The 26,792-nt window shown below is 30.4% G+C and overlaps 1 protein-coding gene across 1 annotated transcript; it reads right to left on the bottom strand.

The window, feature by feature from the left end:
• Window positions 1-14,116: 14,116 nt before the first annotated feature.
• LOC131609502 (defensin Ec-AMP-D1-like) lies at window positions 14,117-14,762 on the bottom strand. Its single transcript, XM_058881211.1, has 2 exons — window positions 14,626-14,762; window positions 14,117-14,446 (listed from the first exon to the last, which is right to left on the bottom strand). The coding sequence occupies exons 1-2, from the start codon at window positions 14,687-14,689 to the stop codon at window positions 14,274-14,276; spliced, it is 237 nt and encodes a 78-aa protein (XP_058737194.1). The 5' UTR covers window positions 14,690-14,762; the 3' UTR covers window positions 14,117-14,273.
• Between the last annotated feature and the right edge of the window lie 12,030 nt (window positions 14,763-26,792).

Raw genomic sequence — 26,792 nt, 5'->3', positions numbered from 1 at the left:
CATACTGATACAAAACGTTCTACACTTACGACTACACAAAGCTTCAAAAAATGTCATTCCAATATCTAAAAAAGATACCATGCAAATACACAATCCTTTCGATGCACAACTTAGCAAGTCTCTTCATCGAATAATCCATTTTTTTCGGATAAAACGAGCACATTTCGCCCACTATCCACACTGACCCAACTCACTTCACAATTTCTCGATGCCTTGGCAATCTCGAAACAAAATCCATAGAGATACTATCTCACTTCCACTCGGAAATAGATAACTGTTGCACCAAATGAAACGGTTCCTGATAAATCCAACTCAAATATACAATTCCGTTATATCCCTCTTCATACTTTACCACTACACACTTCCTCAAATCTCGATACATCATTAACACCATGATTAATACTGAAATCATTACGATGTCCTCATCCAAAATTCTCTTTGTCCGAATTCTAACCATCAGGAATACAAACTTGATCACAACATCTCATAACACCATTCTCGACAATCCAAAAGTCATCACTTTTCCTTGATTTAATCAATATCATCTTGTCCACCAATTGGAAAAAAAATCCAATTTTCTAACCTTCTCAAATCTTGTCAAAATATTCCAAGTAGGCTTCGACATACCAACTTAGCACACGAAGACGTCGCTTCACAACAAGACTCAACCCTCTAAATCGTTCCAACGATTTCTAATTTTGAATCCTCAACATAACTTATAAAATTATTTCCTACTTAATGCATCGGTCACAACCTTCACTTTTCCGGGATGGTAGTTCAAACCAAAGATTAAAATTCTTCGAAATTCTACTCGTCTTGTTTACCTCATATTCAACTCTTGTGATCACTCAACACATCGAACCTTGATCCACACAAACAATGCCTCTTACATTCCAAAACAAACACAAAGGCATCAACTCCAATACATACATCGAATAATTTCCCCTTATGAACTTTAAGTTACCTTGAAGCATAAGCTACCACTTATCGATATCTGCATCAACACACCTCAACTCGAAATCCCATATCCAAGAAAATTCACTTCTTCCAACCAAAACTCACGTTCAAAAAGCTTCGCATAAAACTTATTCTCTTTTAACATCAATAACACAATCCTTAATGTTCAGTATGTTCATCGTCACTCTTAGAATCAAAATATCCTCAAGAAAAGTTACCTCATAGAACCTTCTTTCTTCTTACTCGACAAAATAGGCGTAACTCTACTACTATACACTCAGACAATGAACCTCTTCTCAAACAATTCCTTAAATATACTTCAACTTCTCCTTAGTCGCTTTACACGCTACCAAGTTAGTAAGACAAGTCTATCTCGTTCAATACGATATCGCCTCCTATCAACAATAGATCAAGGGTGATCAAATCCTCAATTTGTCAATAGACAATCGACAATCATAATGAAACATAAACCATCATTACTAAACCATAATAGTGTTCCTTCAGAATTCGCACTCGAAATCACTTAAAACACCAATACCCAAAATCTCTCTTAAAGTTATAATTACTTGCTTCAACTTCAAACAGTTCATACCAAAATTCTCATCAAATTGGTCTAGCGGAAAACAAACTAAATCAATCCCAAAATATCTACCAAGATGCTCAACGGATAATTCAAACACGTAAAAGAAATAGAAGTAAAGCCACAGCAGTTGTATCAATAACTACACTTCCATGCATAACATATAAAACATGATCCAATCTTATAGCACAATCCAAAAAACGAAATAATGCATTGCACCATTATCAATAATAAAGCACGTACCTCAGATTAACTTATCCTTAGTATTAGTCTCAGCACCAGACGACGCAAACACTTTTCCTTTCGCTTGATCCTTCTTTGGCTTATCGCACATGGCACAATTGTGTCCTTGTTCCCCACAACTGTAACAAATCCTACTCGAACCAACTCCACAATCAACAGTTTTGTGACCCGTCTCGCCACACCTGTAGCACTTAATCGGAGTAGAAGTTCCTCCCCCACTTGGCTTCTTGCTAAAACCAGATTGTTTCCTCACGTCATCATACGGTTTCCCACTGAATTGTTCTCTTCCTTGCTTCAATTCTAGAACTCTCACTTCTTTCTTTCCACGCACATCTTCTGGAAAATAGTTTTCCAAAAATGCATCACGGAAAAGATTCCAAGTAACTTCAATACCTTCCTCATCAAATCTCTGCACAGTATTACTCCACCAATCCTCAGCTCCTTCCGTCAGCATGTGAGTACCAAACTGTACCTTCTGTACATCAGTACAACTCATGACTTGAAAGATCTTCTCCATTTCTCTCATCCAAGCACGTGCTTTGTCCGGTCCATACTTTCCTACAAAGTTTGGCAGGTTGCACCTTCGAAAGTCTCCAAAAGCACGTAACTCATCCTCTCTTCCATTACTTGCACTCTCGTGCGGCGCTTGTCCAATGGCACCAATCCACCACGTTACTGCTCCGACATTAATGTCACCATTCCTTCCTGCAACCATCGTCCTAAACAACCAAACAACCAGACAAACAGTATTGATCGTGTCAGATACACGAATCAAATACAACAGGATAAAAGACATTAATAACCTTGACCAACTGGTCGACCAGGCTCTGATACCACTAATGTAACACCCCTTTTTATACCCCAAAAATTTAACATATAATCAGAGAATAGCATGCATATAATTCAAAGGGCGTCACATCGATGTTTTAAAAAAATTAAATAAATAAAAGTTTAAAAAAAAAAAAACTGACAGCATGTTTCTATACAGCACAATACTCCTGGTCATTTTAATAACACTCAATATTAAATCACAATTTAACCTGGATATGCATTCACAGCGGAAAATATGATACTCATGTGATTCATAATGATTCATGTCCCATACCATGATCATACATCGATTAATGGTCTCATTTCAACATAAGACATAATCAAGGTTTGGCTTATAAGCCTCTCAAAATGACAAGTAACCAACAAATAAGTTCACAAGTTATAACAAAATACATAAACAATTAGAACATGAGTTCAACGTCTAAGCTACCCAGTGTTACATGACCAGAGCATTGACTCACTACTTAATTACCAAGTAACCTCAGAAGAAACTCCGACTAGGTCACACGCAAGCTACTAATCGTCAACCTGCATGTCGCCAAACGAGGGCAACATTAAAACAGAAGGGTGAGAATACGAACCATTATGAAGAAAGTATAACAGAATATAATGGTTAAATCAACACTTCAATAATTAGTCATACTATGTAAAACGGAATAGATAATAGTAATCAACACATATTTCACATGTTATCGAGTATACAACAAGCTTAAATAGTATAATATTCCAATTCTACTATTATATTCTCAATTAAGCACACAATCATAATTCTCACATATTCACATATCTAATCAAATATGTATTCAAACTTCACTCATTTCAATTATCAAACTCATACACATAACACAACTACATCAACTTCACATACTCAATTATCGCCTAATTTTAATGTGACTCAATGCAAGATATGTGACGCTATGCATGTGGTACCAATTTGTGAACCCAAGGTTTCACCGCTTTCCGATTCAATATCTAGAATCCAAGCCACGCTTCCGATCCGAACAAGACCAAAGCCCACCAAACGTAAACATATAGTTTACCGCTTCCGATTCACTTTAGAATCTAAGCCTCGCTTTTGTTTCAAAGCAAACCACCTTTGTTTCAAGGCATCCATGATATGAATGTATGTACAATGTTAATCAAACATATGCAATTAAGATCATCTCTACCATCTTAATATTTAGCATATCACAATAATTCACTCAATGAATTATCCACAATATTGTACACAACATTCTCATCACATAAGCATTATTCACATACAATAATCAACACACAATTTCAATCCACCATTTCAATTAACACTAGTAGTTAACACTCTCATATGCTAACTCACAATTTTGTCAATTTTGTATGGTTCACTCACTTTCATATTAAACCAACAAGACATTAGTATTTTTATCAGTTGAACTCATTGAAATTAATTTAATTATTAAGAAAATCAACTAATTAATAATTACACTTCATTAGTTCCAAGTTACTAATTTATTTATTTATTTAATTCCAAAATCAATATTTAATATAAAAGATATTTAAATTCACACTATTTTGGTCGGTTCGTAAATATCACATTTCAACAAAATAACATAACCATGTTAATCTACTAATTAAACTTAGCTACCACGTAAATTTTCATTAAATTCCGGACAACTAATTATACCGCTTAATTCCGTTATTCGGTCAAACGGAATTGTTTTGCATTTATTTGTTTTCTAATTGTCACTGTTACACAATTTATCATTCTACTACTTTCATTATATATCAATTTCTATTTAATATATATATATATATTCATTACTTTCCATCAATGTGCATGAGGTATTCACATTTTCTTTTAATTAAATAGACAAAGTACAATAATGTTTCTATTACTAAAATGGATTGGCTCACGTTTTATCAAGTGTGTGTAGTTCACATGATTGATTCTACAAATGCCAAGGCGCTACAGTGACTGAGCATTCCAAATGGTGTTAACGTTTTCTACTTGGATTCAACAATGATCATTATTAACATGTTCATTTCCACTTAAATTCACTATCTAGTATCAATAGCATATTCATTAGGTAAGGAATAGCAGGGCCCACATTTCTAATTGGCTAATGAAATTACCAGCGACATTAATCATGAAGTAAGGGTATTGGTTCCTAATAAAAATCTGTCAAGTGCTAGTACAGTGACCATTCTACATTGATAAGGCATGATGTAGTGTCTCACATTTTGTTTTTCATTTAATTGATCAAGGGACAACAACATTTATAACCGAAATTAAGGCACAAGCTGGACACATTTTCCCATTTTCTTACGGTGCTATCTACAAAACTGCCGCCGCCACACACCAATGTTCTATTTTCAATTTCAGTTTCTCTTCTATTTATTTTATGAACCCAGTATTCATTTTCCAGCATAGATCTTTGATTTTAAAATTTTCAATACCTCTACAGGTTCCGGTTGCACTAAACATAATTTAAACACATATTTTCTAAGGTTTAGCTATGAACAAATATAAACATGTTAAGCTACCAATTACCCCATTATACTAGCCCACAATGATTAGGGATTCTCCCCCTTACCTCTTGATTTCTCCTCCAAAACCCTAGCTTTCCTCTTCTTGTTCCTCTCCTCCACTTCTATTCTTGAAAACCAGAAAAATGAAATGATGCCTCTACCCTATTTCCTCTCTTACTATATTTATTTATTATATTGGGCTTTAAAATTAATAACACCCCCTAATTGCTTATCACTCCAATAAATAGGCCCAATTGATAAAATAAAATAGTCCAATAAATAATACGCTCCAACAAATAATATTATTATCCTTAATATTATATTCCGATTAATCCAATTAAATCCGACTTTTTCTCAAATAAGTAAAATCCAATAATAATATTATTTCTAATATTATTTCTCTACATACTCCACTTTATTAATTCTTCGATTAACCGAATAAATTCTAACTTCACTTAATAATTTGAACACGTTTCTCAATAACACCGACGATCCAATTAATTATCAAACTTCGTCCAAATTAAGTAAATAAATCCTTATTTAATTTAATTAGCCAAATAATAAAATTCGGGCTGTTACATGAGACACCGTGAACCAAATGCTCCAAAATCAACAAAATGAAATTCAAACATCGTTTGGTCGGAGCAAGAGGGTTATGAAACAACAGTTTAAGGGCCAAAATTTATTCTCGCAATTGATTTACAACATATCCCGTTCGGGATTGAATTTTATTTTTCATGAGGCGAAGCGAGCGGAGACAGTGGGTCCGGATAGTTCAAAATGCGGGTGCACAATTAGAAAAGCCTACGGGCTTCCATGTGCTTGTATACTTTCTAAAAAGATGAAGTTGAATTCACCGATACGCATGGATGAAGTCATTAACCATTGGAAAAAGCTCTATTTTGATAATTTCGAGCCGCCGAAAGAGGGTGAATCCAAAATTACCATCTCCAACGAGTTGGAAGAGATAATGGATAAGTTTACTGAAGCGGATGACACCATGAAAATGCACATAAAAGAACAATTGCGAAAAATTGCATTTCCGGAGACCACCGATTTGAAACCGCCATCTCAACCGGTTAAAACCAAAGGTGCACCTAAAAAGCCGAAAAGTACCCCAAGAAGTCACATAAACCAAACGATATCCTTCCTACTTTGAACATGTTGATGCATTGATTCCGGATTCACCAACACCAAAGTCCAAGTGTAGTGCTAACAAAGGAGGCCGTATTTCGAAGCCGCCGTACACACCTCCGATCAAAAAACCTCCAATGATCTACATTGACGAGATGCCGCTTTTTATGCACAAATATATTGATAACATAGTTGATGTTGGCACCGACGGTAATTGTGGGTATCGAGCCGTTACCGGTTTGCTTGGAAGAGGAGAAGAAAATCACACTCTTATTCGACGGGCACTTATTTCGGAGTTGACTTCGCATAGGGACATCTACGGTCGAGTTTATGAGAATCAAGAAAACTTTCAAAAAATTCATGATTCCCTTGTTCCATCACTAAGCGGTCACGCCCCGATTTTGAAGTGGATGTCATTCCCCAAAATGGGCCATCTTATTGCAAGTGTGTAAGATCGGGTGTGTATCGATTTGACGAGATTTGGATTATGTCAGACATTTTTTCCGCTTCATAGTCGCCTACCTTTGGACGCGTCTAGCCGCATCATTTGTATCGGGTATTTAAGATCGTGCCACTTTGTGCAAGTTTTTTTGAAACTGGGGTGTCCTATACCGGCTACTTCTTGTCAGTGGACGACACATCATACAAATGAGGCAGAGAATTGGCCGGATCCTTTTGTTGAAAGAATGGCGGAGTTTGAAGAAATGATGAAGCAAGAGCGTGAGGAAAATAGAGAGCGGTCGAAGAAGTTACCGGTTTTAGAACTAAGCGGTGAGGATTGATTCGACGCATTTTAGTTTTTACCGGATCCTTTTTGTTTGTAATGATCGGATGTGTGTCATTTTTTGTATGTATTGTCATTTAGAATGTAAAATCAAACCGATTCAATACATATATAATATACCTATATTTAATGTTGTCATTGTTTATGTTATGCTTATGCTTGGTTGAATATGTGGTTAATTGTCAAAACAGACTGCACAACCCAAAACTCAAATTTCAGTTTTGTTTCTGCTAACTTCGAAAGTATATTTCCGAAATTTGAACGATTTTGGATTGTTTTCGGATGTACACTTCCAAAACATCCATTGAAAGAAAGTGGCTACCCGATGTCGTTCATCACCATCAATCCACAAAACAACAATGACACAAACCCACCCCCACCTTGCGTTTGTCTACTTCAGCAGTGGCTACCCGATGCCGTTCCAATTTTGCTTCTCGCGTGACACGCCGTTCGCGGAATTGATAACGTTGCTCAACACTCTCTTGCAATACCCGGATAATCGGAAGGTTGTCAAGCTTGAGTACTGTTCGCCTTCGCTTAACGACGAGGGAGACGTTCAGTTCACCCCATTTGAAGTCAAGAACAACGAAGATTTAGCAGTTTTGTGGACAACTTTCGACCGATTTTCTTCGAAGGGTCCGATTGAGTTGGATGCGAAAAATCAAAGATCGGGAGCCGGCGTTATCAAAATGTTGACTCATCCTCACCTACCCGTGTTTAACAATATGTAACTTTAATTTTTTGTTATGTGATGTTTGTAATTTCCATGCTTTATAATAAATCGAAGCGTTGTTGTTTGTTTCATGATTTCTCTATCAGACAAGATTTCGGAAGTATATATCGGGATTCTTCCAAGGGGGGTGAATTCTGAGATGCATCACCGAATCACCTTTTTTCTGGAAATTAACTTTATTTCGGATGTACATCTCCGAAATCACCTTTTTTTCAAAAAAGAAAGGTGTTTTCGGAAGTGCATATCCGAAACCACCTTTTTTCCATAAAAAGGTGACTTCGGAGATGCATTTCCGAAATATAAGGGCATTCTGGGAAATTCGTCGCGGGTGACCAAGAAGGATAGGAGGTCTATAAAAAAATTCTCTATTTTAGCTTAGTGTTACGAATCAAATGAAGAATGGGCCACCGGATGAAAGCTACAACAGGTCCAAAAGAATAATTAAGAAACCAACACGTTACAATTAAGAGAAGGATCTAGAAATAGTCAAATTATAATAAGACAAAATATGATTCGTAGTCTTATCATTAAAATTATTGACAATTGTCTAAATTGGTGTTTAATTTTGACTATAAAATAATACTCCATCTCATCCTATTTATAAGAAAGAGTTTACTTTTTAGATACCTTGAATGTTTTAGATACCTTGAATGATTAATGTATTTAGATAATATATTGTCCAGATACATTAATTATTCAATATATCTAAAAAGTAAAGTTTTTCTTATAAATAGGATCAGAGGTAGTAGTAAGAATGTAATGGAAAGGCAGACATTATCAGTCAATATTTTATTCTCTCTCACTTTCTTAGGCTTTCCCTCATTGGGGAATTCAATTTACCATTACACTATCATTTCTTCACTGAACACCATGACTAGACAACAAGATATTTCTCAGATTTTAAAATCATTACAACAATTGATCACTACATTCACATATTTTCGTATCACACAAGACACCCGCTATGAAAATAAAACACAACCCATCCAAATATTACAAACCCAGCTACTAGAATTACAACAACCAACCAACCCCAACCCCAACATCATCACCTTTTCCACCCATTCATCAACCTAAACTGCAATGACAACTCTTTGATGACTCAAATCCTCTTGAATGAATCTTTCAAGTTGAACAAATTTTCACTCATTATGGAATCCAACCACAAGCTAGATTATCACGTATCGTAGTATACATGTCTGGTGACGCCTTGGGATGTTACTTGGTAGGGGTGAAAAAAACCTCTGAAAATCCAAAAATGTTCTTCAGAAGTGTATTTTTAAATGCACCCAAAATCAAAATGTTTTCGGAGATGCATTTACAAAATATCTCAATATTTGGTCTTGGGATTTTTCGGAGATATATTTTCGAAAATAACTCAATATTTGTTTAAACAAATTATATCAATTGTATTAATTGTATTATTAATTATATTAATCAAGATATATAATTAAATATATACCATTTCAATTCAGTAGTTTTTCTAAAAATTCAAATACAATATTTATATTATTAATTAAATAATTAATTATTATAAATTATGTAAATATTCTTTAATGGCTGTCTTGTTGAAAAAAGTACTCCTCAGTGACTCGACATACCCATGGCAGACATTGAACAAACTAGTAGTAGAAATCTATCGGAGCTTACTCGCTAAAAATTGATGGACCAGTTTCCTCATGAAGTCTTGATAATTGGTTACTAAAAGGCGTGAGAGGTTTATAAACCACCTTAGGACTACCTCTATCAAAGTGATGAACTATATATTTCACTTCATCAAGTTGGAGGCGCCTATGATTTCCATTTGAGTATTGATGGCATGCAGGACCGGTCCTTTGAATTTGGGTGCCTTGGGCGAATCAAAAGAATGGTGCCCCTATAATTTTTTTAACAATAAATACGTAAGGATAAAAGAAATAATTAGATAAAAAAACATATTTTTATTTGACATTATGCAAAAAGAATACAAGTATGGATCCTTGAATCAATGTTTATTCTACATCAAAACATAAACCACTATAAAGAGACTTATTCATCTTCTTCTTGATCCAATCTTTTTTCCTATAAAAAATTGACCAAAATTTTAAATTTATTTAAATATCATCCTTTAGCAGTTTTTGTTGCAAAAATCATTAATAATTTATTCATAATCAAGGTTTTTCAAAAATTATTTTCAATTGAAATCAACACAAGACTAGTTAATCTATCTTGTGGCATAGTAGATCTCAAATAAGATTTTAATAATTTTAATTTAGAAAAACTTCTTTCAGCAGATGTAACACTGATAGAAATATTCAATATTATTATATAAGTTATGCATGCAATAGAAAAAAAATTAAAAGTCTTTAAACAACTCAATATCATACATTGATTTTGATTCAGCTGTTAAAACTTCTATAATAACTTTCAATTCTTCAAACAAAATTTCACCATCAAGATCAAGAGAATCGTCATGTTTTAAACAAATTTCAAGATGTTTATAACATGCTTTCAAGTCCCTATCAGATAATGATCCAAGTCTTTCAATACTAAACAAGAATCCAAAAATATTTTCATGTGCTATACTGCTAAAATCTTCTATCAAGTGAGCCAATTGTTTGATCTACAATATATAAGAAATAGTGATTTCAGAAAGATTCTTCAGCAGACTCAAGATTCAGTTGTGTGGGTTAAGATGGATTTTCATCAGTGTTGTTTTCTACGAATTTGACATTCAATCTCCATTTCATTCTCAATCTTTTCAGCACTATCCTTAGCATTTACAAATCCATATTCTCTTTTGATATATATAGATGTAAAAAGTATTTTTTTTGGTGCCCCTAAAATTATGGGGCCCTGGACTCCCGCCCCGCGAGCCCGTGCTCAGGGCCACCCCTGATGGCATGGATGTGTCCCCGGAGAGTAATGATTGTTTGAATTTTAACATTATAGCGCTCAAAATCTTGTCTGATAGAGCTTGGGGTTCCATAAACTCATCTTAGACATCTTCATGATGTAACTCTTGAAGGGTCAGGACTTTTGTCTCAAAAGCTTGGTAGAAACAATGCAACTCTCATTAGCAGCTCATATCTCTACTAAAGCCTCATTGTCACTGCTACCGATGTGTCATATCCCAAAATTTGCCCTCATATATTTGCAAATGTCATTTTATTTCAAATAAGTGACATAGCCTAGTTGGTAAGGATTTGAGGTTAAAAGGTACAAGAGCTAGATGTCCCGAGCTCGAATCTCACTTATAACATTTCTCCTTTTTTATTAAATAGTTAATTTTCGCTTTTATGCATTTTTAGTCAAAAAATCATAAAATATTCAAAAAATCCAAAAAAATAAGTTTATAATTCTAATTTTCGTTTTTTCTTTTGATTTTTTTTAAAATATTAATTTTTAATTGTAATTCATTATTTTATGCATTTTATAGCTAAAAAAAATCAAAAATAAAATAGTACTTTTTGCTTAGCTTTTGGTCCAAGTCAATTTGCATTAAAATTTATTTTATTTGATTCTCTCTAATTTTAGATAAAATCAAAATAAATAATTTTGTTATGTCAATAGTATTAATGTTAATTGATTTTTTCCTTTTTTATTTTAACCTAACTTTACACTATAAATTGAGTCACTTTGTACACTTTTAAAGAACTAACAATTACCAATTTTTCAATTAACTCTCTCACAACTAAACCCCTTTTTTAACACCTTCAACCTCATTCTCAGTTCCTAATTTATACACTATACTAACATTTTACACATTTTTCTTCAATCTCTTTTCTTTCAAGAGTCTCTTCAATATCTTTTTCTTCAATCTCTTTTCTTTCAATAGTCTCTTCAATATCTTTTGTTGTTTTTTTCTTGGTTCATGGCCAATGATTTTATGAGCCCTCCCCTTTTATTTTTTAGAAAAAACATTTTCTAAATCTTTTTATCAAAACTAAAAACAAACCTTTTCTTTTCAAAAAGCTTTTGGCCTATGAAGATACCTGAGGCCTGTTTTTTAAAATCATTTGTTGCTACATTTTAGTTTAAATTTATTTTTTTACAATCATAATCTTTTTTTTAAACCCTTGGAGATTTTTCCCTTTTAGCCATGATGTAACTTTCTGAACCTATCTTTATTTTTTTAGAAAAATTGTAGATTATATGAGGTCAAATCCTTTTATAATATTTTTTATTTTATTATTATAACTATTATCACTACTAACCTTTTTTTTTATAATTTTTATTTTTAGTAATATTTTTGTTAATTGCTTCTATTATTATTATTATATTATTGTCATTATTACTATTATACTATTATTATTTTTATTATATTATTATTATTATTACTATTATTATTCTTATTCTTATTTTTATTATTATCCTATTTTTGCACGTACGTCCTTTGACTAAAGAGGAACGGTGCAGGAATATGGGTTTACCATTGTTAGGGCATAAAGTTTTTGCCTCTTCGAAAACCCCATTGGCATCTCATGAACCTCCAGCCACCATATCAGATCAAATCCTGGTTTTTCTTTAAATTCATTTTTCTAATTATTGATTTATTGTTTTATTATTTAAATTTTCACTAAAACCTTAATCTTTTTTTTCTCAAACCATAAAATTCATGTTATTTTCATAAATCACTCTAAAAATCTTTTTTTATAAAATTAATTTATTTTTTTAAAAATTAATAATTTAGAGTATTATTTATTTTTAAATTTAAATAATTAATTTTTTAAATTTAAGTTAATTCAACAATAACATTTTTAGACTTAGGTTAATTTAATCAAATTAGGATTTTTAGGCTAATTTATGTTTAGGTTTTCTAACCCTGATTTTATTTTTTTGGCTAACTATTTTTCATTATAACTATTAATTATGGGTTTCTCTAACCATTTTAATTTTTGATCTGTTACCTTATAATTGTTGAGGTTTTTTTTATTGCGCGGTTCTTTTCTCATCTCTTATTCTAGTGTATGTCGCATGCCTTTAATTTGTTCGGTTATTTATTTTTCTGCCATTTAAATTCTAGAAAATGTGTATAGGCTTGCAAGGTTTTTTTTTTGTAATAGTTTGGCGTTATTTCCTGCCCTTATTTTCTGTACATTAATTTAAGGAGTGACAACAAGTTAATAAATTAAGTTTGCCTAATACAAGATAAATATCTGAATATAATCACGTGATTGTTGCACCCACACGCCTTTAAGGTAATCCCTCTTATTGCTGCCTCTTATTGTTGCCTTTCGATTAAAAAATAGTCAAGTCCCTCGGATACGAGGATGCCTTAGCAAATGTTGCCCTCAGTTCATTATCATCATCAAAGATGTTGCCTGCGATAAAATGATGATCGTCCCTTCGAATGCTAAGGTATCCTTATTGGTTGCCTAAATGACTATTATATCCTTCCCTGAAACTTCCTACCCTCCTTATGGTATGGATAGCCTTATGGCGAACGATAATTCTCGATGACCCTTTTCAAATTCAATGAAAAGACTACGTACTCTTTTTATGGTATGGATAGCCCTCTCAAACGAAAATCTTAAAGAACAAGAAAGACATTAAACTTAAGGTAGGTAGTTCTTAATTGCTTACTCAAATCAAAGTTTCAAATTACTTTTCACACCCCCTTTTTAAAACAATTTCCAAAAGGCTACACTTATTTACAAGTTAAAGTCCTTATTCAAAATATTTTCTAAACACACACTACATTTTTCAAACAAACAAACAAGTGAACTAAGCAATTAAGCGCCCATGGATAACCATGGATACAAAGGGTGCTCATACCTTCCCTTTGTATAACCTACCCCCGAACTCAAAATCTTTCAAAAGGTCTTTCCTGTTCTTTTTGCCTTTCCTAAATTGGATAAAATAAAAGTCGGTGGCGACTCTTGCTATCCGCAATATTTCAAAAAGTCAGTTCTCCCACCGTGCTACACGATGCAACTAGTTATTGTAACACCTTGTCATGTCACCGTGTTGTAGAAGATGATTGAGACGAGTGAAAATTAGATGTGAGTGTGGTCTAGAATAGTTTTATCGATATCCCATAGTAGACATCAACTATACTTTTGAAACAAAATGAGAGTGACCATGGTCATGAAAAATGAACATAAGAGAGTTTTCTTAGACTGAATATGTAAAAAATACTAAACACCCCTCCTCATCAACCCTATAGGTTAAGATATTTATAGTTAACTTTTTATGCCGGGTAAATGGAGAGAAACGATTTCCCATATAGGGTTCTATGTTTATTGCACTTCTTTTTTTGTTATTAATATAATATTCACTAAATTATCATAATTATTTATTATAACTTAAATTTACAATACCATAAATTAAATTAAAAAAAAAAAAACATAGACCATAAGATATTAGGTGGATCAAATCTTAATTACTTTTATTAACTTTATTTTTCTTAAAGGGAAATCTTCTACAAAGAAATTCATTATTAAAATTAAGAACACTCCTCCTTATTATTCGAAATTAAACAAAAGTACATAAAGAAGATGATGAAATCATAATCTTTTCAACTTTTAACAAGGTTTGGTGCAAAAGCATCTGCGACGGAAGCCATGGCATTCTCCTCCAGCAAAACCCTCTGTTTGGCATACATTACCACAATTGCTCTTACTATAACACAATCCTTTGAATTTTTCACTTGGAGATTTGCAAATCCTTGCCTCTGCCACCATACTTGGTCCCATCTCTGTTCATAATGAAGGAAATAAATAATGAAAAATAAATAAATAAATAAATAATGAAGGAACGAACTCATGAATTATATGCCATGTAACCGTGCAATTGTGGCTATAAAATACTTAATTAGTTGAGATTAAACAGAAAATAACAATGTTATTAATTAACTAAGCATCAAGAAGTACTCACCAGATGCTACAACAAGAAGAAATAAGACAAAGATGGTGGAAACCAAAGGCACTGATCGAGCCATGTAGAAAAACTTAATTTCTCAGAAGAAGAGAAGAAAAAACCAACTGAGTGGCAACTTGGTGAAATGAAAATGATGTTTGTTTGCCTTAAATAGAGAAATCAAGGTTCTTTTCTAGAGTTTTTAATGGACGAGAGGAAAAAAAAAACAAAGTTTATATAATTTATTTTAAAATTTAATGATTCAGATTTATTCTCATATTGTCACATATATATATATATATATATATATATATATATATATATATATATATATATATATATATATATATATATATCAAGTGAGAGCATTTTAAAATGAGAGATGAAAACAATAAATATCAACCATTGGATTCATCAAGAGAGAAGGTTAATGCATTAATGTGGCTATTACTTTCTCTCTCTTGATGAATCCAATGGTTGATATTTATTCCTCTCATCTCTCATTTTAAAATGCTCTCACTTGATATGCTCCCATATAAATATATATATATATATATATATATATATATATATATATATATATATATATATATATATATATATATATATATATATATATATATATATATATATATATATATATATATATATATATATATATATATATATATATATATATATATATATATATATATATATATATTTATATATATATATGAGAATTTTTTTAAATTATTTTTTATAATTTTATTAATAGTGAGTTTTTTTAAAAAGATAATTTGAATGAGAATTTAATATAAATAAACTTTAAATAATATATTTTGAAATCTTTCATAATTCTTGCTATGATTTACTTTATATTAATAAAAATCTAATTCAAATTTAAAGTACTTTTAATATTTATTAATATAAAGTAAATCATAGCAAGAATTATGAAAGATTTTAAAATATATTATTTAAAATTTATTTATATTAAATTCTCATTCAAATTATCTTTTTAAAAAAACTCACTATTAATAAATAAAAAATTATAAAAAAATTGCTTATATATATATATATATATATTATATATATATATATATATATATATATATATATATATATATATTAAATAGAATATATTTTTGATCGATTAATGAATTTGAAAAAGATGGATGATATAACTCTATTTATCTACTTAATAAAAATTCAAAGAATCATAATGACAACCCTAGCCACATGTCATCTTGGTAATAATCCTAGCCACATGTCAACTTATAACAATTCTAAGTATAAATCTTAATTAGTAATATACTCGTGCGTCCGCACTGGTAAAAATTATTTAGTAGTGTAAAATTATACTGCAAATCTAGAGTTTTGTTTATGTATATTTAGCTGTTTGAATCTAATTGATTGTGTTCCATGATACTTTAGAGCATCTTTATTGCAGGTTTGTTATTGCAAATTTTGTTATAGTTTACGTAAGCAATAGAGAACCTGCATTGAAGTAATAATGACATGGCATATAGTAAGTTAAAATTTAGTAACCGTTATCTATAGAACCAACGTTAACTATTGAATTTGAAACATATAATATTATTATATTGCATAAAAAGTGGTCATAAAAAGTGGTCATATTATTTACAACTTTAGGCCCACAAATAAAATAATAAAAAATGTGGAATCAAGTTTTGGTTCTTTATAAACAACCACCATTAAAGTAAAAACTACCCGATCAACTATATATTTTTTAAATCCTACAAATCACTTTGGGCCCACAAAAAGTACTTTAGTTTACCCATTTTAGTTGCTCCCATTAAAGATGCTCTTATAAAGTATTTAATTTACATTTTCAACATTAAAGATAAGTGCAAATGAGTGATAACTCAACACGTATTAAATAATAAATTATCTTGAGAGTAAGAATGAATCGGTTCTTCAATCATATCACAATGAAAAAAATTAGAATACATATTAATATTTAAACTATTTCATCATTAAAATGATCAATTTATGTATATTTTTTTTATCTAGATCTAATTGATCGTGTCTAGTGTCACTTTATCAAGTGCAAATTAACATTTATACAAGTTTTATTGTTTGGATCTAACTTGTTGTGTTCCATAATATTAAAGACAAATGAAAAGTTATAATGAGTAAGTTGTAATATGATTTTGAGATAGATATTATAAGAATTATAACAAAGCTAAATAATGATCTTGTGTGTGTGAATATATATATATATATATATATATATATATATGAGGAGGGATATATTTACTCCAGGAGTAAGTATTGAACACTTGCTCCAAATCTTAACCGTTGATTTACATTAATGTAACGGTTTTAATTGATCATTTAATTTAATTATTTTTGAAAGTATTTTTTTATATAAAAAATTATTTAAAGTCGTTAGATTAATGATAATCAATGGTTAAGATTTGGAATAAGTGTTCAACACTTACTCCTGGAGTAAATATATCCCTCCTATATATATATGTATATATATATATATATGTATGTATATATATATATATATATATATATATATATATATATATATATATATATATATATATATGTATGTGTATATATATATATATATATATATATATGTATACATATATATATATATATATATATATGTATGTATATATATATATATATACACATACATATATACATATATATATATATATATATATATATATATATATATATATATATATATATATGTATATATATATATATATATATATATATATATATATATATATATATATATATATATATATATATGACAAAACTTAGGTACAATTATTTAGGCGTGGTTCTTACTATTTTCTAATGAAATATGACAAGTGTATAATTTCCTTTTACATGTATGTAAATTTCTCCTATTTTCACTCACTAAATCATATTTACGTATATTTGTCATATTTTCATTGGAAAATAGTAAGAACCACACCTAAAGAATTGTACCTAAGTTTTGTCCATATATATATATATATATATATATATATATATATATATATATATATATATATATATATATTAATAATTGTCATTCATTTGTGTATTTATATAGAATTGTTAATTAAAATAAAATAGGTATCATGTTGATAGTGCCCTGTAATAAAAATAGAAATGTTGACATTTGAAAATAAAAATTGTGTCTCAAATAAAGACAATGGTTGATTAAAATAAAATAGGTAATTTGTTGATAATGCCCCGTAAAATTTTTTTTTTTTACATTTGTAAATAAGAATTTTGTGTCTTAAATAAAGACAATTGATAATTAAAATTAAAAAAAACGTATTTTGCTGATAGTGGCCCGTCATTAAAGTAGAAATTTTGACATTTAAAAATAATTTTTTTAATAATTACGAATAATTTCTTAATAATTATAAAATAATTATGTTTTCGATTGAGTAAATTTTTACGTGTTTCTCTTCGTTCTATTAAAAAATATTTAATTTATTAATTTATTAATTTATTTATGGTTAGGAAAATATAAAGGGAAAAAATTGAGGGAGAAAAAAAAAATGAAAATTGTGAAGTGTGTGTAGGGTGTTTAATAGAGAGAGTGAAAGATAGAATTAATTTAATTTAAAAAATGAGGGAAAATATAATTTGAAATGAGAAAGTGGTTTTGTATTGCCAAGTGTCAACACTTTATTGAATAGAGTGTGATTATATTAATCTTTATGTAAATACTCATATACCTTTTTTGTTTTGTAAACTAGTGGGAAACCCGTGCATCCGCACAGGTTCTGGTGTGGGTTGGATCGAGTTTATCAGATAAGTTTTTTGTATCAAATTGAAATATAGAAGTTATAATATTTAAACAAAAATATTAAATTGACAAAAAATAATTCAAAAATAGTTTTTATTTATAGAATATGGTATAATATTAATAAAAAATAATGTATCAAATATTAATAGGAAAATAATGTATCAACTATTGTTCTTAAATGTGTTACCCGTACGTCCGCACGGGTACTGGCGTGGACTGCGGATATGTCACCAGTTTGTCATGAGAATTCAAACAAATTAAAAAAAAATCAAAAAATTGGAAGAACAATAAGAAAAAAAAATGGACTGCAAAATAATTTTATAAATATTTAAAAACTTCTATTTTTAAGAAAATCTATTAAACACACGATTTTGGTCTGGTTACCCGTGCGTTCACACGGTACAAGTGTGTTACCCGTGCGTTCACACAGATTTTGTATGGTTACTCGTGTGTTCACATAGATTTTGGCCTGGTTACTCGTGCGTTCACACGATACTGATGTGTTACTCGTGCATTCACAAGGATTTTAGCCTAGTTATTCGTGCGTTAACACGGTACTGGTTTGTTACCCGTGCATCTGCACGGGTACTGGCGTGGTACGCTACTGTACGCTTTTGTTTTTAAAAAGTAATGAAAAATAATAAAAATGAAATGGAAAAAAGAGAAAATTGTCTAACCAAAATAGTTTATTATTTTTAAAAGAGATAGTAAATTGATTTCAATATTTATTCCGTATAAAAATATTTTAAATAACAATATATTTAAAATGTAATTAAGATATAAATCAGAAATACTGATAATGGTGTCGTTACCCGTGCGTTCATATGATACTTGTGTGTTACATGTGCATTCATACTGGTACTGGTAACTGGTGTGTTACCCGTGGAGATTTTGGTATGTAATAAATGTAGGCAAATTTTAAGTCTTAAACTATTCCTTAATCTTTATCTCAATCTCCATCTAAGACTTTCTCTATGACCATTATCTATAAAGCATGAATACATCGCCAAACAAAACTTATGTTATAACATTACTTAGCATGAATGAAATTCCCCACCAAAACTTTAGTATGTAAATATTATTCAAATTGTATATAAATATTTTTGTTACAGCTAGAAATACGTTGAAAATTAATATAATTGTCCACCAAAATCATGACAAATATTTGCTCATTTATAAAGGTATCATTAGACAAGGTCACTTTTTTATGTTATTTGCTTCAATTGCATATATAACGTAAAAACTTATTCAACTTGAAGGTTTGATAATGAATATTTATAATGAATTTTTTTTTAATTATTTGACTGTGAATATTTTTCCGTTTATCAATATAATTAAATAAAACCTTTTATGTATTAATCAATAGGTAATATTAGAAATATAATTCTTAAGATATTTATAAATTCTTATTGGTATTCATGAAATTAATTACTGCATGAAAAAGGTAATACGACTCACTAATGGAGATTCCAATCAAAGATGAAACATATGCTTTTCCTACTTGTCACTTTCAAGGTAAGTAAATAATAAATTACATGTTTTGGGATAACTTTTGCAGCACCTTATATCAATAACTTCTGCAGCATCTTATGATTCCAAAATACTGGACTTGTACTTTGCCAACCAAGAAATAATCTAAATTGCCTCTTAGATAAAGCCAATAACATCAAGTTAGTGATAAACACAATTTTAAAAGCAAGAGTATAAAAAGTCATGGCAATATATTTTATGATCCAAACCAACCTGATGGCCAGTGTTAACTCCAAACTTTAAATTGAGCAATCCTTAAGCAAGAACTGTATTATGGTTTGAAAAGAAATTTATGACAACATCTTCTTCTCCATAGGCAAGACACTATCTTGATACATATGATACTGCAAACCAAGAATCAGTTGCCATACAACTACATACCATGCAGCAAAATTATAAGGATCATACAAACTACATGTGAATTGGTCTTCTCACCAAGTTTCAAAGTAATGTTTTCATAGACCGTGCAGCAAAATTCTAACATTTCATTGTAGGGGCATTTTGTAGCATTTAATAGTAGGACTTTCATAGACTGTGGAGCAAAATTCTAACATACCACCAAGCCTGAGCTGTAATACATAGTCACAGACAAATAAAACATAATATTACTGAGTTCAACTTCCTGATTAAATTTTGCCCTTCCTTGAGTTGCATTTGATTTCAACAATTTGATAGCAACCTGCATATGATCAAGTTCACATTTGAAAATAGGACCATACCCTCCTTCACCAATTTTGAGACTGTCTGAAAACCTTTGTGTAGCACCAGCAAGAATAATACAACTACATACATAAATTGATCAAAACTCCGGTAGTTACTATGGCATTTCACCAAACAGTACACATGCATAAATGAAAGAGAGAAGAATAGATACCAAAAGAATTTATCTGCATTGATCTCTAAATTTTGTCTTCCATGTTGTCAAAGCCTGCACAAGTCACTGAGTTATTACCACAAATAGTTGGTGTGCAACGATTTTGAAACTATTTTATACCATCAAGTAGCGGTAGCAAGAATCATCAAACTACATAGCTAACTTGAAATAAAGAAGTTCCTATTGAATACAAAGTTCAAAACACATTGCACATAGGAAATATATTATTATTAGAACAGGTACTTGTTATCAAACAGGGAAATGCAAAATCACAGTTTTTACCAAGTTTCAAGAGCTTAGTTCTCTTCCATCCAAATAACCATTCAATAACTCCTGGATATCCAACTATTCTTTTTTCTATTTAATCTTGATAGAACCCACACATAACTAATTAACAACTCTAGTTACATAATACACACATCTGGAGTAACTGAACCAAGTTAGTGAAATAGAATTAACAAAAAGGATCGTTCGACTCATCTTTTAATTACCCCGCTTACTCGCCGACCGAATATCCTATCTTGTCGCTCGATCTGATTGTTATTGTATTCAGTGACCTGAAAAGTGCAAATCATACATGATAAGATGCTATACACAATTCAAAAGAGCAAATACCATAATAGTTTCCATCGACCTCGAGCATGTCAATCTGCATCACTTAAAAGAAACTTCAATTAGCAGCTGAGCATGCGTTGAGCTGTGGTGACCTTATCATAATCTTTTGGAGTTCTATTTAGTAGTAGATCTCTCACACTCCCACCTATTACGTAGGACTTATACACTGCAACTCACGAAAGGTAAAATAATCTTGTTATCCAAAAAGAAAATTGGAGTACTAACAGTCAATAGAAAAGGGAATGATAATCTATATAAATTTATGTAGATTGGGCTGGAGTCAAATTTCTACAACTGAGTACAAATAGTTTTTTCAAAACAGAGTTGTTTTGCCACTGAAAAAGCCTAAGGAGACAGATTTCTTTCAAGGGTAGCAGCAACGCGCAACAGATCGAACACACCTGTAGCATAACAATAAACAACTCCCATTAGCTCGTAGCAAACTAACACATACCAGAGTAGCAGGCTGCAAAATGTTCAAATCACAGTAACTAAATAACATAGTCAATGTAGTTCTAATATTAATAAAAAAATCTATAATATGAAGTATGACAAGAGATAAATAACAAAACCATAAAGGTTGCAGATTGATGACTGAACTAACCATATTTACCTTTAAGAAGTCAGTAGAAAATTTCTTATCTTTCCTTGTTGCCGATGGTAGTGTGACTCATGTATTCTTCCGGTTTGAATGATCCTTCTCGCACTGCAGCATGTTTTAATTCAATTGACGTGTCGCCTTTTTTAAACGTTTGGAATCTGATTTTAATTCAACCTCTAATTTTCTCGACTTCTAGCCATTCGAATCCCGATATCAGCTTGTGCTTTGATGCTCTCAAGATTCACATAAACTCTAAAGATCCTGACTAGGTCTTTCAATCCTCAGACCATGAAATGCAGCAACAACAACCACAGTGTAATTCGTGCTTTTCATCAAACACATGGAGGGCAAGCTCAGACATGCCTTAAATCGGTAAATTGAAACACGAAAGTTCACATACAGTTGCTTCCATGAGTAGCATAAAATTAAAAAAAAACATACATGCTACCTTCGTGTGAATAACAAAAGATTTAGGAAACAATTAGTTCAAAAATTTCAATAACAATTTGTTTTTAAAACCAATGACAGTATGAGTAATATTTACACGCCTATAAAGGAAAACAAAAATCAGGAAATTCCATAGCCTACCCCTGTCAAACCGCCTATTGCCAAAAACGCCATAGTCACCGCCATAATTTCGTAGATCTAAGTTGAAAGTCAAAGATAGAGTCAAATATTTGACAAGAAATAAAAATATCACACCTTTGAAACCCACTATCCCGAAAATGCTGCAAATTAAAATGAGAACATAAAAACCCTCTTCATCACCACTTAGTAATAACAAAAAAACCCCAGATCTGAAGAAGAAGAAGAAGACGTTCACCTTATGCTCAGATAAGTTGAATTACCAGTTTCAGAACCAAATTAAAACCGTAAAAATAATGGTAGAGATAGTGAAAAACTTCTCAGGGTCCATTTCCACATGGAGACGCCAAAAATCGTACTGTCGGCGAAGCTTCCCTCTTCTGTGTGAGCTAACACCACCAAACCTAAAACAAGAAAAACCAAATCAAAATCGAACCTATCTTAAACTCAATAATAATAATGAAGAGAGATGGAGAAGGAAGAAGAAGAATAGGGAGAAGGAAGAAAGAGAGGGAGAAGGAAGAAGAAAGCATACTAAGAAAGAGAGAAAGAGAAATGAGCGTGAGAGAGAGAGAGAGAGAAAAAAAATGAAGATATTAAAAGTTAAGTTTTTTGTGTATAAAGACCAAAAAACCAGCATTTTAGTGATGTGGCAAAAAGGGAGTTAAGGGTATATTAGAGTTTTCCAAAGCTATAAATCTTCTTATATGGTGGATTTGAAAAAGTGAAGGACATTATGAGTAGATTGGTGGCATCTTCCAATAATAGTTAGATAGTAGACTAGATAGTAGATTATGGAGAATGGTGGCATCTTTCAATAATAGCTAGATAGTGGAAAGATTATGAAAACTCTATATTGAAATAAATAATAATAATAATAATAATAATAATAATAATTATATTAATAACAATTATTATTATTATAAACTTCTCATATTTTACAATTTCTCACACACACACACACACACACACACACACACACACACACATATATATATATATATATATATATATATATATATATATATATATATATATATATATCAAATAAATTTAATTATATTATTTATTTAATTGACCTAATAATAATAATAATAATAATAATAATATTGAGCCACTTCTATAAAATAATAATAATAAGGTTTAAACTATACGAAATTATTTAAATAAAAAATTAAATTTGATTTTATCACGTTAAGTTAACACATTTATGTCCAAAAAAAATTCTCACTGTCTCCATTTATTGAATTTTTTTTTGAAATTTTATCTTATCCCTTTAATTCTCACATTTCTAACATCATTTCTTCTAATTATTTTTTTTAATTTTTATTTATAGAGGTCATTTTTTTAATATATTCTAATGTAAAATATTCTACCACTTATTTTTGCTTTTGTCAATAAAAAAGCGAAAAATTAAGATATTTTTATAAATTTATGATATTTTTATAATATAATTTTCATAGCTAAATTTTGATATTATCATATAAAATTTATATTTATCTATATCCCATCAAAAAATATCTCTCAAGTAAATAATATGATAAAAATATGATTATTAAAAATCTCCTATATTTCTTAATTGACATTCGTTTTTTTTTTTTTTAAAATTTTCTTCCTTAACTTTTCATTAAATTGCCCGTTTTTAAACTTCTCATCCGTTTGTAACTTTTGTAATTTTATTTATTCTACTTATTCATTAAAAAACATGTTTTATTGGTCTAGGGTTCAATCTTTCTTAATAGTATTTTTTCTATTTTAAATCAATAACTTTAAAAATAAAATTAATTAGTTTAAAATAATTTATTTTACTTTTGAGTGAATTCTCGTAAGTATTATTTTAAGATATAGGAAACAAAAATCAAATTTATTTTTGTTTTGTTTTTTTTTACCCAAATCTATATATTTTAAATCAAAATACATCTCAACTGTTTAATATTAATATTATAGAATTTAGGGCATGTACAAAAACACGAAGGAGGACAGTTGGCCAACCAACACACCCTTAACCGTCCAACCTGTTAAGCGGGTCTCTCTCACAGTTAACCAAAAAAATGACCAAATTGAAGCATGATCTTGGACACACTTCCAAGACTAACGAAAAATCATCGACATCCAGTGATTAATTGTCGACCTTTCCTTACTAAAAATAACTTTATTTTGCATTTTTTAAATAATTCATATCATAAAATTCTAGACTGAGATCAAGCTTAAATATGCAAGTTTTCCAAGGCCAAACCCCCGAAACAACTCAAAAAATCCTAAAATCGAATGGGGTAGAGGGCTTGGCCTCCCAACCCATTTAAAAAATCTATACTAGATGGTAAAAGCAACCTGACACAAGACAAAAAATTGATTTGCCGACTCGATCATCCCAACACACACAACACACACCCCTTCCTAGTCCCTAACACGATATGGGGCCCCAGAAGATTATACCTAGTCGACATCATATCTTGCACGAGCTTCTTCAAAATCAAATTTAGTTGTTCTTAAATCTATAGCCCATTAGAGAAAAGTCGAGTAAATGAATTGTTATATATAGACTCTTTCTAACAGCAAAGAAGACACGAGCTAGTGTTGAAGATCTTTAGTGTTAGGTTTTGTTCTTGAAGTCTTTATAATTGTTTCTATTATTGTACACATATATAGCTCCTAAAGTCTATATCAAAAGGCATAGAGGTTGCTTATGTTGGTTGAGTTGTGATTCAACAATATTTAAATTTGTTTATGTATTGATCACTAGTATTATTGATTGAGAGAAAGTGAGAGGGGTTCTCATATTTAGGGTGAGTCTTAAATAGAAAGACACATGAAGTATTAGGAAGAAAGGCATTGAACATGAGTTGTTCATCTAAGACTATTTATACTAATACTATTGAGAGTGGAATTCCTTTCTTCGGTTGGAAACCCCGTAGATGTAGGTGAAGTTGTACCGAATTGGGTTACCAATTCCAATTCCGATGATTACATCTCTTTGACTTTTCAAATTTCTTTTTCTCTTCTTTGATATTCCTTCCACTCCTTCTTACACATAATTTGATGTAATAATGTGTATATTATAGGTTCCTCTTGAATTGTGTCATTGATGTTATTCTTGTTCTTGTTAATTTTGTTCTTAGTGTTGTTGTTGTTGTTGTTGTTGTTGTTGTTCTCCATTACTGTTCATGTTATTGTGGTTCTCCATCCAGTTCTAAAAATAATAAAAATGATGATGCTGGGAATCGAACCCATGTGCAGTTATCTTTACCCCCTCGACGTTTTAGTAACCGAGGTGACACAGAGTAGCTTTTTATGACGACCTACGTTACCTCGCTTCCGTATCTGACGTTAAATACATCTCGCGTCTGATGGTAGATGTGTCTTTTGTAGTAGTGTGATACATAGAGATAATTTCTTTATTTAATACTTAAAATTTTGTCATAGTTTAATTGTAAAAGTGTGGTAATATGTGTTGTAGGCTACCTTGTACACCCTCAAAGACCGCCCTATTAATGGGTAGGGTTTGAGCTGGGTACTATTGTACCTATCTCCATACTTGGAGTTTAAAAAAATCGTAGTACCCGAGCTCATACTCACGTGGGCGCCAATCTTTATATTTGTACTCGTACCGTATGGGTTCCTAAGTATCCTTACTCGTATCTGTTACCCTACGTTCTAGTAAAAATAAATCTACGAGTTGAAAAATATCATACCAATTTTAATTTTCGATAAAATTAACAAAAAATTCAAAGATTTGACTAGTGAATTGTAAAATAAAAGAACACTTATATTAAAATATTTAAGTTTAATTGTGTTGTATTATTTATATATATATATATATATATATATATATATATATATATATATATATATATATATATATATATATATATATATATATATATATATATATATATATATTATATGATGATATAAATATATATTATGCAGGTATGAGGTGGGGTGAGTACATCTAGTTTACATGTTTTTAGCTTATTCGTTATGGATAATTTTTCTAAGTATTCATTAAATATGTATACAATTATCTTTCCCTATTGATATTCATATTGTTAGTCAGCCCCTTAGATACATAAGAAGTAGAAGAAAAAATTATCTCCACGAATGATACTCATTAAACGTGTTAGTTTTATTTTTCTTTTTCCTTAATAAATGTTAGTTTTCTTTTTCTTTTTAAATAAATAATTTTGACCATAAATATTATGAGC

Source organism: Vicia villosa, linkage group LG1 (genome assembly GCF_029867415.1).
Source record: "Vicia villosa cultivar HV-30 ecotype Madison, WI linkage group LG1, Vvil1.0, whole genome shotgun sequence".
NCBI classification, from domain to species: domain Eukaryota; kingdom Viridiplantae; phylum Streptophyta; class Magnoliopsida; order Fabales; family Fabaceae; genus Vicia; species Vicia villosa.
Note: the sequence above shows the minus strand (reverse complement) of the source record. Positions and strands in the feature narration are given on the sequence as shown.